Here is a 15,448-nt window from a genome sequence, read left to right on the forward strand (position 1 = left end):
TGTTTCTGGGTGTTTTGGGGCCGTTTCTGGGTGTTTTTGGGGTGTTTTTGGGGTGATTTTTCCCGTTTCTGGGTGTTTTTGGGGTGTTTTTGGGGTGTTTTTAGGTGTTCCTGGTACCCACCGGCAGTGCCTGACCACGCACTCACTGCTGCAGTATTTGGGGTGTTTTGGGGCCGTTTCTGGGTGTTTTGGGGCCATTTTTGGGGTGATTTTTCCCGTTTCTGGGTGTTTTTGGGGTGTTTTTGGGGTGTTTTTGGGTGTTTGTGGTACCCACCGGCAGTGCCTGACCACGCACTCACTGCTGCAGTATTCCTCATCCCAGTCCCCGCTGGCCACGGGCGCGTTCCCGCATCCCGCACGGATGCAGCGCGCAGGGGGGGGGTCCTCGGGTACCAGCTCCACTGCGAGGCCTGGGGGGGACTCAGCCTGGGGGGGGGGAAGCATCGGGTACCATTGGGTCCCACTGAACCCCATTAAACCCCATTGAGCCCCATTGAACCCCACTGGATCCATTGAGCCCCATTGAATCCCATTGGGTCCCATTGAACCCCATTGAATCCCATTGGGTCCATTGAACCCCATTGAACCCCACTGGGTCCCATTAAACCCCATTGAACCCCACTGGGTCCTATTAAACCCCACTGATTCCCATTGGGTCCCATTGAACCCCATTGAACCCCACTGGGTCCCATTAAACCCCACTGATTCCCATTGGGTCCCATTGAACCCCATTGAACCCCACTGGGTCCCATTAAACCCCATTGATTCCCTCTGGGTCCCATTGAACCCCATTAAATTCGTCCAAAATCTCCCCAGATCCAAAATTTCCCCCCAAATTCCTGCAAAATCCCCCAAATCCACACTTCCCCCAAAATTCCTCCAGGATTCCACCAAATTCCCTCAAAATCCCCAGATTCACAATTTCCCATAAATTCCTCTGAAATTCCCCCAAAATTCCTCCAAAATCCCCAGAACCCAATTTCCCAAAAATTCTTCTAAAATTTCTCAAAAATCTGCCCAAAATCCACAATTTCCTCCAAAGTTTTTCCAAAATTCCACCAAATTTTCCCTCAAAATTTCTCCAAAATTTTACTAAATCTACAAATTCCCCCAAAATTCCTCCAAAATCCCCACAAAACTCATTTCCCCCCAAATTCCTCCAAATCCCCAAAATATTCCTCCAAAATTTTGTAAAATCCACAATTTCCACAAATTCCTCCAAAATCTCACCAAATTTCCCCCAAATTCCCAATTCCCCAAAACTACTCGAAATTTTCACCCAATTCCCCCAAAATTTTGTGAAACCCATTTTCCCGCAGATTTTTCCAAAATTCCACCAAATTTCCCCCAAAAAATCACAATTCCCCAAAACTCTTTCAAGTTTTCACTCAATTCCCCTCAAATTTTGTGAAACCCATTTCCCAAATTCCTCCAAAATCCCACCAAATTTCCGCAAAACCCCACCAAATTTCCCCCTGAATCCCACTAAGTTTCCCCCAAATCCCACCAAATTTCCCCAAATCCACCAAATTTCCTCCCAAAATCCCACCAAATTTCCCCAAATCCCACCAAATTTCCCCCGAATCCCACTAAATTTCCCCCCAATCCCACCAAATTTCCAAGTTCCCACTTTCCCCAAAACTCCTCCAAAACGTCACCAAATTCCCCCAAAATTTTGTGAAACCCATTTCCCCCAAATTCGTCCAAAATCCCATCGAATTTCTGCAAAAACCCTCCAAATTTCCCCCAAATACCACCAAATCACACTAAAATTCCCCCAAAATTCCACTAAATTTCCCCCAAATCCCACCAAATTTCCCCAAGCCCCACCAGATTTCCCCCCAAATTTCCCGAAACCCCACCAAATTCCCCCAAATCCCACCAAATTTCCCCCAAATCCCACTAAATTTCCCCCAAATCCCACCAAATTCCCCCAAATCCCACCAAATTTCCCCAAAATCCCACTAAATGTCCCCCAAATCCCACCAAATTCCCCCAAATCCCCCCAAATCCCACCAAATTTCCCCAAAATCCCACTAAATTTCCCCCAAATCCCACCAAATTCCCCCAATCCCACCAAATTCCCCCCAATCCCACCAAATTCCCCCAAATCCCACCAAATTCCCCCAAATCCCACCAAATTTCCCCAAATCCCACCAAATTTCCCCAAAATCCCACTAAATTTCCCCCAAATCCCACCAAATTCCCCAAATCCCACCAAATTTCCCCCAAATCCCACCAAATTTCCCCAAACCCCACCAAATTTCCCCAAAATCCCACTAAATTTCCCCCAAATCCCCCCAAATTTCCCCAAAACCCCACCAAATTCCCCCAAATCCCACCAAATTTCCCCCAAATCCCACTAAATTTCCCCCAAATCCCACCAAATTTCCCCCAAATCCCACCAAATTTCCCCCAAATCCCACCAAATTTCCCCAAGCCCCACCAGATTTCCCCCCAAATTTCCCGAAACCCCACCAAATTCCCCCAAATCCCACCAAATTCCCCCAAATCCCACCAAATTTCCCCAAACCCCACCAAATTTCCCCAAAATCCAACCAAATCTCCCCCAAATCCCACCAAATTCCCCAAATCCCACCAAATTTCCCCAAACCCCACCGAATTCCCCCAAAGTTCCCAAATTTCCCCCAACTCCTCCAAGCTTTCACCCAATTGCTCCCCCATTTCCCCCCCCAACTCCTCCCCCTTGCTCACCTCGCTGCCGAACTCCCCCCCCACCATCTCCACCACCTCTTCCTCCACGGCCGCCTCCTCCTCTCCTCCTCCTCCTCCTCCTCCTCCTCCCGCCGCCGCGGCGCCGCCGTCCTTGCCGGGGGCCGCCAGCACGCGCAGGGGGGGCAGGATCTTGATGTGCACGGGGGGATGGGGGGGGGTGGGGGGGGTGGGGGTGGGGGGTGGGGGCAGGGTCAACCTCAACCGCGGCGGCGGGGCCGTGGCGGTGCCGGGCACCGGTTGCTGCATGGCCTGGAGGGGGGGGGGCGCCTGGAGGAGCGCCCCCCCTTGGTTGGGGGGCGGGGGCACCGGCATCTGCTGCAAGGGGGGGGGGTGGAGGCGCGGCACCGGCGGGCGCGGCGGCACCGGGATGACGGCGAGCACCGAGGGGGCCAGGAGCTGCTTGGGGATGAGGATCTGAGTGATGGGGGGAGGGGGGGACGGAGCGGGGTGGGGGGCGGGGGGGGAGGGAGGTTGGGGGGCAGAGGGAGGGGGGGTGGCGGGGGTGGGGCTGGTGTCGGCGTCGGCCGGGTCCGAGGTCTGGAAAGGAAGGGAAATGAATTGGTTATGGGGGGGGGGCACCCCAAAAACGGACCCGTGGGGGGCAAGCAGGAATTGTAGCAATGGGGGGCCCAAAGTGGGAGGAATTCGGCCCAAAATGCGGGGGATTCAACCCAAAATGCATCCATGGTGGGGAAAAAGTAATTGTTGGTAATGGGGGGCCCAAAGTGGGGTGAATTCGGTCCAAAATAGGGGGGAACTCAACCCAAAATGCATCCATGGTGGGGAAAAAGTAACTGTCAGCAATGGGGGGCCCAAATTGGGGTGAATTTAGCCCAAAATGGGGGGGAATTCAACCCAAAATGCATCCATGGTGGGGAAAAAGTAACTGTCAGCAATGGGGGGCCCAAATTGGGGTGAATTGAGCCGAAAATGGGGGGGAATTCAACCCCAAATGGGTCCATGGTGGGCGAAAAGTAATTGCTAGTAATGGGGGGGGCAAATTGGGGTGAATTCCAAATTGGGGGGGAAATTCAACCCCAAATGGGTCCGTGGTGGGCAGAATATAATTGTAGCAAATGGGGGGGCCCAAATTGGGGTGAATTGAGCCCAAAATGGGGGGGAATTCAACCCGAAATGGGTCCATGGTGGGCGAAAAGTAATTGCTAGTAATGGGGGGGCCAAATTGGGGTGAATTTAACCCAAATTGGGGGGAAATTCAACCCCAAATGGGTCCGTGGTGGGCAGAATATAATTGTAGCAATGGGGGGCCCAAACTGGGGTGAATTGAGCCCAAATCCCATCCCTCTGGGGCGCACCAAGATGGCTCGGTAGGCGGCCAGGGCCTTCAGGTATTCCTTCTTGGCGGCCTCCGTCTTCCTCTTGTACACCTGGGCAAGGGGAAAGGGGGGAATCAGATAGAATTCCAGCCAAATTCATCAAATCTGCCAAAAACCCACCAAAATTGGCAAAATTCTCATCCAAATTCATCCAAAATCCCACCAAAATCGGCAAAAATCCCACCCAAATTCATCAAATCTGCCAAAATCCCACCAAAATCGGCAAAAATCCCACCCAAATACATCAAATCTGCCAAAATCACACCAAAAATTATAAAAATTCTCATCAAAATTCATCAAAATCCCACCAAAATTGGCAAAAATCCCACCCAAATTCATCAAAATCCCACCAAAACTGGCAAAATTGCCACCCAAATTCATCAAACCTGCCAAAATCCCACCAAAATCAGCAAAATTCCCACCCAAATTCATCAAAATCCCACCAAAATTGGCAAAATTTCCGAAGACATCAAATCTGCAAAAATCCCACCAAAATTGTCCCAAATTCCGCACCCATTCATCATCAAAATCTCCCCAAATCCCACCAGAATTGGCAAAAATCCCACAAAATTGTACCAAAACCCACCCAAATTCATCAAATCTCCCAGAATTCCACCAAAACTCTCTAATTTCTATGAAATTCTGTCAAATTCCATCAACGTTTTGCTAAACCCAGGAATTCTTACAGAATTCCACAAAACTCTCTAACTTCCATAAATTCTGTATGAATTTCACCCAGTTACCTAAATTTCACTTGAATTTCACCCAAATTTCATCCAAATTTCACACAAATTGCACCCAGATCTCACCAAAATTTTACTGAAAGTTTACCCTAATCACCTAAATTTCACCCTAATTTTACCCAAATTTCACTCAAGTTTCACCTGTATCTCAAATTTTGCTGAAATTTCAACAAAAATTCACCCAAAACTCACCCAAATTTTACCCGTATCTCACCCAAATTGTTGAAATTTGACCTGAAATTCACCGAAATTTCACCTGTATCTCACCCAAATTTTGCTGAAATTTCACCCAAAATTCGCTCAAGTTTTACCCGAATTCTGTTGAAATTTCACCTGAAATTTACCCAAATTTCACCCACATCTCACCTGAACTTCACTGAAATTTTACCTGAATCTCACCGAAATTTCACCCGAATCTCACCCAAATTTCACCCAAATTTCACCGGTATCTCACCCGAATTTTGCTGAAATTTCACCCGAATCTCACCCAAATTTCACCGGTATCTCACCCGAATTTTGCTGAAATTTTCACTCGAATCTCACCCAAATTTCACCGGTATCTCACCCGGATTTTGCTGAAATTTCACCCGAATCTCCCCAAATTTCCCCCCAATTCCACCCGTTTCCCCCCCCGCCCCGGACCTGTTTCTGCTCCTCGCCCAGGCTGTCCCACATGGAGGCCACGATCTTGGAGACCTCCCCGAAGGTGGCGTTGGGGTTCTGGCCCTTGATGGCGGCCTGGGTGTCGCGGAAGAAGAGGGCGTAGGCGGACACCGGCTTCTGCGGCTCGTTGGGGTCCTTCTTCTTCTTGGCCTTCTTGGGGGGCTTCCCCCGGCGTGGGGCGTCCCCGCCGGGGGGCGCTGGGGCCGGTGGGGCCAGCGGGGCCGGAGGGGATGGGGCTGGGGCGGCCTGGGGAAGAGACAAGAGAGGGGGTGAATGGGGGAAATTGGGAAAAATTTAGGGAAGATTTTGAGGGATTAGAAGGAAATGCGAGAAAATGACAAGAAAATTGAAAATTGGGAGAAATTATGAAGAGTTAGAAGGAAATTGGGGAAAATTATAAAAATTTAGAAGGGAATTCGGGAAAATGATGAAAATATAGAAAAAGATCGGGGAAAATTATGAAAAATTTAATGAAATTAGGGAAAATTTTGAGGGATTAGAAGAAAATAGGAAAAAATGACAAAAAAGTTGAAAATCGGGGGAAATTATGAAAATGTAGAAGGAAATTGGGGAAAAATACAAAAATTTAGAAGGAAATTGGGGAAAAAATATGAAAATTTAGAAGGAAATTGGGGGAAATTATGAAAATTTAGAAGGAAATTGGGAAAAAATGATGAAAATTCAGAAGGAAATTGGGGAAATTATAAAAATTTAGAAGAAAATTGGGGAAAAATATGAGAATTTAGAAAGAAATTGGGGAAATTAGAAGGGGATCGGGGGAAATTAGATGGGGATTGGGGAAAATGAAGAAAATTTAGAAGGAAAATAAAAGAACTCAAAGAAAACCAAAAGAAATCAAAAATATTGAGGAAAACGGAAGAAAATAGAAGGAATTTGCAAAAAAAGGAAAAAACGGAGGAAAATTCAAAAAGAAAATTGAAGAAAATCAGAAGAAATTGGGGAAAATGTAAGGAAATGAGAAAATTGAAGAAAATTAAAGCAAAATCAAAGAAAATTGAAGAGAATCAGGGAAAAGTTTTGGCCTTTTTTTTGGTCATTTTTGGCCATTTTGGGGCGGTTTTGGACATTTTTTGGCCATTTCTGGCCATTTTGGGGGCATTTTTGGTCATTTGGGGCCATTTTTGGGCCATTGTGGGGTCATTTTTGGCCATTTTTGGGCCAATTTTGGGCTATTTTGGGGTCATTTTGGGCCTTTTTTTTGTAATTTTGGCCATTTTAGGATCATTTTTGGCCTTTTTAGGGTCAATTTTGGCCATTTTTGGGCCTTTTTTTTTTTTGCCAACTTTGGGACCAATTTTGGATTATTTTTGGCCAGTTTTTGGTCATTTTTGGCCAGTTTTCGGCCATTTTTGGTCATCCTGGGTCATTTTGGGCCAGTTTTGACCATTTTTGGGTCAATTTTGGCCATTTTTGGGTCATTTCTGGGCATTTTTTGGCCATTTTTGGGTCATTTTGGGCCGTTTTGGGTCTCCTCACCCTGCGGAAGTCCTCGGCCTCCTCCTCGTGCCCGGAGCCCGTGGGGGACGGGGGGGGCGAGAGCCGCTCCTCCGGTGACGCCGCCGGTGGGGGGGGTGGTGGTGGCTGCGGTGGGGGGGGGGTGGCGGCGCCCCCGCTAGATCCCGGCGCCCCATTGGCTCCCAGGCTGAGCCCCAGCTGAGAGCTGAGCTCCGATTGGTCGATGGTGGTCAGCTGGCCCGGCGCCAGCAGCCCCCCCGGGCTCAGGGCCGCCATGGGCACGTCGATGGTGACGGGGGGGGCGGCGCTGTACTGGGGGCTCATGGTGTGCTCCAGCTCCTGGGGGACCCAAAAACACATGCTTTCACCCCAAAAAATGCCTTTTTCCACCCCAAAAACGTCTCTGGGGCACCAAAAATGACGTTTTTTTGCTCCAAATATGGCTTTGTGGCATCAAAAACGCCTTTTTTTACCCCAAAATCCCCCTTTTCCACCCCATAAAAGCCTTTGTGCACCCCTAAAACCCCTTTGTGACCCCCAAACCCATTTCCCCCTCTATCCCAATATCCCCCCCATATCTCCATCCCCCCAAATCCCCCGTTATCTCATAAACCCCCTATACCCCCCTATTTCCCCCCCCATATCCCACCCCATTCCCCATTCCCCCCCCATATCCCACCCCATTCCCCATTCCCCCCCCATATCCCCATTCCCCCCTATATCCCCCCCCATACCCCATTCCCCCCATATCCCCGTATCCCACCCCATATCCCTCCCCACATCCCCATTTCCCCCCCATACCCCATATCCCTCCCCATATCCCCCCACAACCCCCATCCCACCCCATATCCCCCCATATCCCACCCCACAGTCCCCCATCCTGCCCCACATCCCACCCCATATCCCCCCATATCCGACTCTATATCCCCCCCATATCCCTCCCATATTCCCCCCATATCCCACCCCATATCCCCCTCCATATCCCCCCCATATCCCACCCCACACCCCCCCATATCCGCCCACATCCCACCCCATATCCCCCCACATCCCACCCCATATCCCCCCATATCCGACTCCATATCCCCCCCATATCCCACCCCATATCCCCCTCCATATGCCCCCCATATCCCACCCCACACCCCCCCATATCCGCCCACATCCCACCCCATATCCCCCCACATCCCACCCCATATCCCCCCCCACATCCCACCCCACATCCCCCCCATTACCATGGCGAGCCCCCCCGCCAGCAGCCCAGCTCCTTGCTCCATGAGCCCGTGCCCGATGCCCACGGCCATGTCCAGCGCCTGCACCCCCCCATAGTGAGCGCTGGGGGGCGGTGGGGGGGGATGGTGGGGGTGATGGGGGGCAGGGAAGGGGGGGTCGGTGGCCACGCCTGCCCCCCCCGCCCCCCCCGGCTCGCCCAGGTCCTCGAAGTGCCCCACGGCCACGGCCAGCGAGGGGTCGGCCTCCAGGGAGATGGGGGGCAGCTCGAACTCCTCGTCGCCCAGGCTCGGCGTGTGGAAGGTCTGTGGGGTGGGATATGGGGCTCAGTGGGGGGGGGGGGGACACACGACACTGGGGGGTGATGGGGTAATGGGGGGTCTATGGGGTGATGGGGGCTGTGGGGGGAATGGGGGTGATGGGGGCTATGGGGTGATGGGGGTCTAGGGGGTGATGGGGGCTATGGGGGGAATGGGGGGCTATGGGGTGATGGGGGCTATCGGGGGAATGGGGGTCTATGGGGTGATGGGGTAACGGGGGTCTATGGGGTGATGGGGGCTATGGAGAGCTATGGGGGGCAATGGGAGTCTATGGGGTAATGGGGGACTATGGGGGTAATAGGAATCAATGGGGTAATGGAGGTCTATGGGGAAATGCGGGTCTATGGGGATAACAGCAGTCAATGTGATAATGGGGGTCTACGGGGCAATGGGGTAATGAGGTAATGGAAGTCTATGGGGTAATGGGGAGGCTATGGGGTTCTATGGGGTAATGGGGGTGATGGGATAATGGGCGTCTGTGGGGCCCGGTGTTATCTATAGGGATCTATGAAGACAATAGGAACAGAAATAGACTGAAGCTCTACGATTCTCTATGGGGCAATGGGGTCTATGGGGCAATGAGGATCTATAGTTGTCTATGGGGTTGTACAGAATCCATGAGATCTGTGGGGCTCGATGAGGCTCTATGGGGTCTATGAAATCTATGAGTTCTATGGGGTCTATGGGTCTCTATAAGGAACTATGGGTCTCTATGGGGTCTATGGGTATCAGTGGGGTGCTCTATGGGTCCTGCCCCCCAACCCGTACCTCGGCGCCGGTGAGGAAGGGGTGCGCGGTGCCGGTGATGGCCAGGTAATTGTCACTGCCCCCTGGGAACTGTGGGGAGCATACTGTGGCACCCTGCCCCATAGCCACCCCATAGCCCCCCATACCCGCCCCATAGCCACCCATACCCGCCCCATAGCCACCCATACCCACCCCATAGCAACCTATACCCACCCTATAGCTGCCCCATAGCCCCACATAGCCACCCACAGCCCCCCATCGCCACCCCATAGCTCCCCATAGCCACCCCATAGCCACCCACAGCCCCCATCCCCGCCCCACACCCCCCATTCCCTCCCCACACCCCCCATCCCCTCCCCACAACCCCCATTCCCTCCCCATACCCCACTCCCGCCCCACACCCCTCATCCCCGCTCCACACCCCCCATTCTCGCCCCATAGCCGCCCCACCCCCGCCCCATAGCCTCCCCATCCCCGCCCCACACCCCCCATAGCCGCCCCATACCCTCACCCCCACCCCACAATCCCCATTCCCGCCCCATAGCCGTCCCATTCTCTCCCCATTCCCGCCCCATAGCCGCCCCACACCCCCCATTCTCGCCCCATAGCCACCCCATTCCCGCCCCATAGCCTCCCCATAGCCGCTCCATACCCCCACCCCCACCCCACAATCCCCATTCCCGCCCCATTCCCTCCCCATAGCCGCCCCATTCTCTCCCCATAGCCACCCCATAGCCTCCCCATAGCCTCCCCCTTCACCTCCATGGCTCCTCCGCCTGCCTCCCTCCGTCCCCTCAGCGCTGCCCCGCCGGAAGCCCGCTCCTTCTCTTCCGGTCCCCTCGCACCATAGAGACGCCCCATAGGTTAACGCGGTTGGAGGACCGAGCTAGAGCGCCGCCCAACAACCGGAAGTGCAGGCCGGAAGCGGAAGCGGAGGGGCGGAGCGTCCGGACCGGAAGCGGGAGGGAGGAGGAGTGGAGTGGAGAGAGCGGACCCCGCGTCATGGCGCGCCACGGACGTCGGACGGGAACGTCATCGGCGGCGACGGTGGGGGGGGGGCTATGGGGGGGGTGGGGGGCTATGGGGGGGGCTATGGGGGGGGTATGGGGGGACACTATAGGGGGCTATGGGGGGGGTGTGGGGCGGGTATGGGGGGCACTATAGGGGTCTATGGGGGGGATATAGGGGTCTGTGGGGGGGGTATGGGGGGGATATGGGGCAGTATGGGGGGGATATGGGGGTCTATGGGGGGGATATAGGGGTCTATGGGGGGGTGTGGGGGGCACTATGGGGGGGGTGTGGGGAGGTTTATAGGGGTCTGGGGGGGTATGGGGGTCTATGGGGGTGCAGTATAGGGGGCTATGGGGGGGTATGGGGGTCTATGGGGGGGTATGGGGGGGTGTGGGGGGCACTATAGGGGGCTATGGGGGGGGTGGGTGGGTGTTTATAGGGGTCTGGGGGGGTATGGGGGTCTATGGGGGGGCAGTATAGGGGGCTATGGGGGGGTATGGGGGTCTATGGGGGGGTGTGGGGGGCACTATAGGGGGCTATGGGGGGGTGTGTGGGGGGTATGGGGGGGATATAGGAGTCTGGGGGGGTATGAGGGGCACTATAGGGGGCTATGGGGGGGTGTGTGGGGGATATGGGGGGGATATAGGGGTCTGGGGGGGTATGGGGGGCACTATAGGGGGCTATGGGGGGGTGTGGGGGGGTATGGGGGTCTGTGGGGGGGATATGGGGGTCTATGGGGGGGTATGGGGGGCACTATAGGGAGCACTATAGGGGGCTATGGGGGGGTGTGGGGGGGGTATGGGGGGGAATATAGGGATCTGGGGGGCTATAGAGGGCGCTATAGGGGGCTATGGGGGGGTGTGGGGGGCACTATAGGGGGCTATGGGGGGTGTGGGGGAGTATGGGGGGGCACTCTAGGGGTCTGTGGGGTGTGCGTGGGGGGTATGGGGGGATATAGGGGTCTGGGGGGAGGTATGGGGGGCACTATAGGGGTCTATAGGGGGTCATGGGGGGTGTATGGGGGTCAATGGGGGGATATAGGGGTCTATGGGGTATGGGGGGGTTAAAGGGGGGTGTATGGGGGTCAATAGGGGGGATATAGGAGTCTATGGGGGGGTTATGGGGGGAACTATAGGGGTCTATGGGAGGTATAGGGGCACTATAGGGTTTTATGGGGGGGTATGGGGGTCTGTAGGGGGTATAGGGGCACTATAGGGGTCTATGGGAGGGTATGAGAGTCTATGGGGGTACTATAGGGGTCAATGGGGGGGTATGGGGGTATAGGGGAGATATGGGAGGGTATGGGGTAGCTATGGGGCAGTATAGAGGGGCTATGAGGCAGCATAGGAGGGATATAGGAAAGTATAGGGAGATATGGGGGTGTGGGGCATTATACGGGGGATATGGGGCAGCATAGGGGGGGTATGGGGCATTATATGGGACTATGGGGCAGTATAGGGGGCTTTGGGGGGGGTATGGGGGTACTATAGGGGTCTGGGGGGGGGTATGGGGCGGTATAGAGGGGGTATGGGGGTCTATGGGGCAGTATAGGGGGGCTATGGGGCAGTATAGGGGGAAATGGGGCATTATAGGGGTCTATATACGGGCTACGGGGCGCTATAGCGTGGATAGGGCGCACTATAGGGACCTATGGGGGGTATATGGGGTTGTACGGGGGATGTGGCAGAATATAGGGGGCCTATGGGGTGATATGGGGGCCTATAGCGGAGGTGTAGGGGCCTATTAGGGCTCTATGGGGGGGTTAGGGGCGTATAGGGCATGTACTGGGGGGGATAGGGAGCTATAGGGGGGGATTTGGGGGCTCTATGTGGGGTACATGGAGCTATGGGGGATATAGAGGTCTATGGGGCACTTATGGGGGCTTAAGGGGGATATAGGGGCTATATGGGGGATATAGGGGCTGTATGGGCAATATAGGGCGATGAAAGGAGGATACACGTTGCTATAGGGCACTTATGGGTCAATATAGGGGGGTGCAGGGGGGATATGGGGGGCTATAGGGGTCATATGGGGGCCTATAGAGGAGCATGGGGGGATATAGGTGGGTGTTGGGACCTATGGGGGGGACATAGGGGGCTTATAGGGGGTATATAAGGGTCAATAGGGGGGGATATGGGGGTCCATGGGGGGGATATGGGGGTCTATAGGGGGATATGGGGGTCCATGGGGGGTCTATAGGGGGTACATAGGGGTCCTTGGGGGGGATATGGAGGTCTATAGGAGTCTATGGGGGGGCATACAGGGTCTGGAGTTGGCTCCGCCCCCTATGTGACATCATACCTCCCTCCATAGGAACGAGAGCTCTGATTGGCTGATGGCTCGTCCTGGCTCCTGTGACGTCATCGGCAGGCAGAGGTGAGGATGGGTGGCCAAGGGTTGGCCAATGGGTGGCCAAGGGTTGGCCAATGGGTGGCCAATGGGTGGCCAATGGGTGGCCAAGGGTTGGCCAATGGGTGGCCAAGGGGTGGCCAATGGGTGGCCAAGGGTTGGCCAATGGGTGGATGGGTGGCCAATGGGTGGCCAAGGGTTGGCCAAGGGTTGGCCAATGGGTGGCCAATGGGTGGCCACGGGTTGGCCAATGGGTGGCCAATGGTTGGCCAAGGGTTGGCCAATGGGTGGCCAAGGGGTGGCCAATGGGTGGCCAATGGGTGGCCAAGGGTTGGCCATGGTCAACGTTGGTCAAGACCCACCAAAACGTCCCATTTTCCCCCAAAATTGAAGGGGTTTTCTCCTTTTTCAACCCATTTTCACCCCCAAAATGTGTCTTTTTGGGGGCAAAATGTCCCCTTTTCCTCTCTCTGTTACCAAAAAGCTCAAATTTGGTTGAAACCCCCTCAAATTCGGGGCGTAAAGGGAAATTTTGGGGGTGGTTTAACAAAAAACGGTAGTTTAGGAGGCGGCAAAATGGGTAAAACGGGCTTTTCAGCCCAATCTTGATGCTGGTTTGGGGAGGAAGAGGGGCTTTTGCTGTCAGAAACGCCAAGAAAAGGGTTTTTTTTTTGCAATATTTGCTTAAAAAAATGTGGAATTTTGGTAAAAAACAAGTAATTTGGGGGGGGTTCAATGGATTTTTAGTGTTTTTGCTGAATTTTGTAGTGAATTGCATGAATTTTAGAGTGAATTTGCTGAATTTGTAGTGAATTTAAGGCAATTTTAATGAAAATTTAAGGAAATTTTAATGAAACTGAGGATTCTTTACAGTGTTATTTGCTGAATTTTCAGGGAATTTGATGAATTTTGGGTCAAATTTGGTGACTTTGAAGGGAATTTGCTGAATTTTAAGTGAAATTTTTGGTGCTTTGGGACAGTTTGCTGAATTTTCGCGTAAATTCCCCGCATTTTGGAGTGAATTTGACGAAATTTGAGGGAATGGCATGAATTTGGAGGTGGATTTGGTGAGTTTTAGTGAATTCTGCTTCATTTCCTCCCGAATTTAACCAAATCCTGCCCCAAATTCCATCCAAATTCCGCATTTTCAATGCTTTCCCCACGCTTTCACCCCCCAAAAGGGGGAATTTGGGGACTTTTTGAGCCCGTTTTCCTCAATTTCAGCGATTCCAATGATTTGGAACCAAATTTCCATCCAAATTGTGAGGTTTTCTGCCCAAATTTGACCCAAAATTTGAATTTTGGCGTGGTTGGGGCTGCTTTGAGCCATTTTTCTGCTTGAAAATGGCATTTTTTAGGGGTTTGGGGGAGAATTTTGACCAAATCTGTCATTTTTGGGGACGAGTGAGGAATTTTCCACCTTTAATCCCCCCAAAATGGGCAATTTTGGGGCCATTTCCTCCTTTCAAACCCTCTTTTTCCGGGCTTTCCCCCTCAATTTTGCCCCCAATTTCCCCCAAAACAGGTTAAAAAAGGCGTTTTCAGTCATTTTGCTCACAAAAAAGACCATTTTGGGGGATTTGGGTGCCGTTTGCAGGCGTTTTTTGGGCAGAAATGCGTGCTTTTGAGGCCTTTTTCCACCCAAATTCCCTCAAAAAATGGCGAATTCCGGAACTTTCCCCCCCTTCCCCCATTAAAAACTCCATTTTGAGGAGGGTTTTGGGGGAAAACAGTCCATTTTGGGGAGGGATTTTGATAAGAAAAAGTCCATTTTGGGGGCTTTCGATGAAAAAAGTCCATTTCTGTGGTGATTTTGATGAAAAAAAGTCCATTTTGGGGGGCTTTTAATGAAAAAAGTCTATTTTGGGGTGCTTTTGATGAAAAAAGTCCATTTTGGGGTGCTTTTGATGAAAAAAGTTCACTTTGGGGGGGCTTTTGATGGAAAAAGTCCATTTTTGTGATGATTTTGGTGGAAAAAAGTCCATTTTGGGGGTGATTTTGATGAAAAAAGTCCATTTTTGTGAGGATTTTGGTGGAAAAAAAGTCCATTTTTGCAGTGATTTTGATGAAAAAGTCCGTTTTTGTGATGATTTTGGTGGAAAAAAGTCCATTTTGGGGGTGATTTTGATGAAAAAAATCCATTTTGGGGGCTTTGATGAAAAAAAGTCCATTTTTGGGGGTGATTTTGATTAAAAAAGTCTGGTTTTGTGAGGATTTTGGTGGAAAAAAGTCCATTTTGGGGGTGATTTTGATGAAAAAAGTCCATTTTTGTGAGGATTTTGGTGGAAAAAAGTCCATTTCTGTGGTGATTTTGATGAAAATGTCCATTTTGGGGGGCTTTTGATGCAAAAAGTCATTTTTTGTGAGGATTTTCGTGGAAAAAAATTCATTTTTGGGGGCCTTTGATGAAAAAAGTCCATTTTGGGGGCCTTTTGATGAAGAAAGTCCATTTTTGTGGTGATTTTGGTGCCATTTTGGGGCTTTAAACCCCATTTTGTGCCTGAAACCTCATTTTTGAGCATATTTTACCACAAAACCCCCACAAATCGTGAACTTTAATCTCCTTTTCTCCCCCCAAAAGGGGTTTTGGGGCGTTTCGGTCTCTTTTTGGGGTCATTTCGGCCTCTTTTTGCCCCAACCCCCCGCAAACCGCTCATTTTCCACAGAACCCCCCCCAATTCCTCTCTTTTTTGCCCTAATTTCGCTCTTTTCCGCCCTTTTTACCTCAGCTCCACACCGATTGTGTGTGTGTGGGGGGGGGGATCGCTCATTCCACACTTCCCCCCCCATAACCGCTTCCGGGTGCATTTTGGTTCTAACCGAGGCGATTTAGTGTGTGAAG

General features: G+C 52.2%; 1 protein-coding gene across 1 annotated transcript; it reads right to left on the minus strand.

Moving 5' to 3' along the window:
- Positions 1–246: 246 nt before the first annotated feature.
- Positions 247–9,369, minus strand: TOX4 (TOX high mobility group box family member 4; the record flags this gene model as incomplete). Its single annotated transcript, XM_061443746.1, has 7 exons — positions 9,268–9,369; positions 8,185–8,484; positions 6,943–7,294; positions 5,459–5,655; positions 3,936–4,124; positions 2,716–3,150; positions 247–426 (listed from the first exon to the last, which is right to left on the minus strand). Coding segments are annotated over exons 1-7 (1,755 nt in total), but the record flags the coding sequence as incomplete, so codon positions are not given.
- Between the last annotated feature and the right edge of the window lie 6,079 nt (positions 9,370–15,448).

The sequence above is a fragment of the Pezoporus flaviventris genome, unplaced genomic scaffold (assembly GCF_033815535.1).
Source record: "Pezoporus flaviventris isolate CSIRO_AGI_PZ_B2104156 unplaced genomic scaffold, CSIRO_AGI_Pfla_v1 ptg000511l, whole genome shotgun sequence".
In the NCBI taxonomy this organism is placed as follows: domain Eukaryota; kingdom Metazoa; phylum Chordata; class Aves; order Psittaciformes; family Psittacidae; genus Pezoporus; species Pezoporus flaviventris.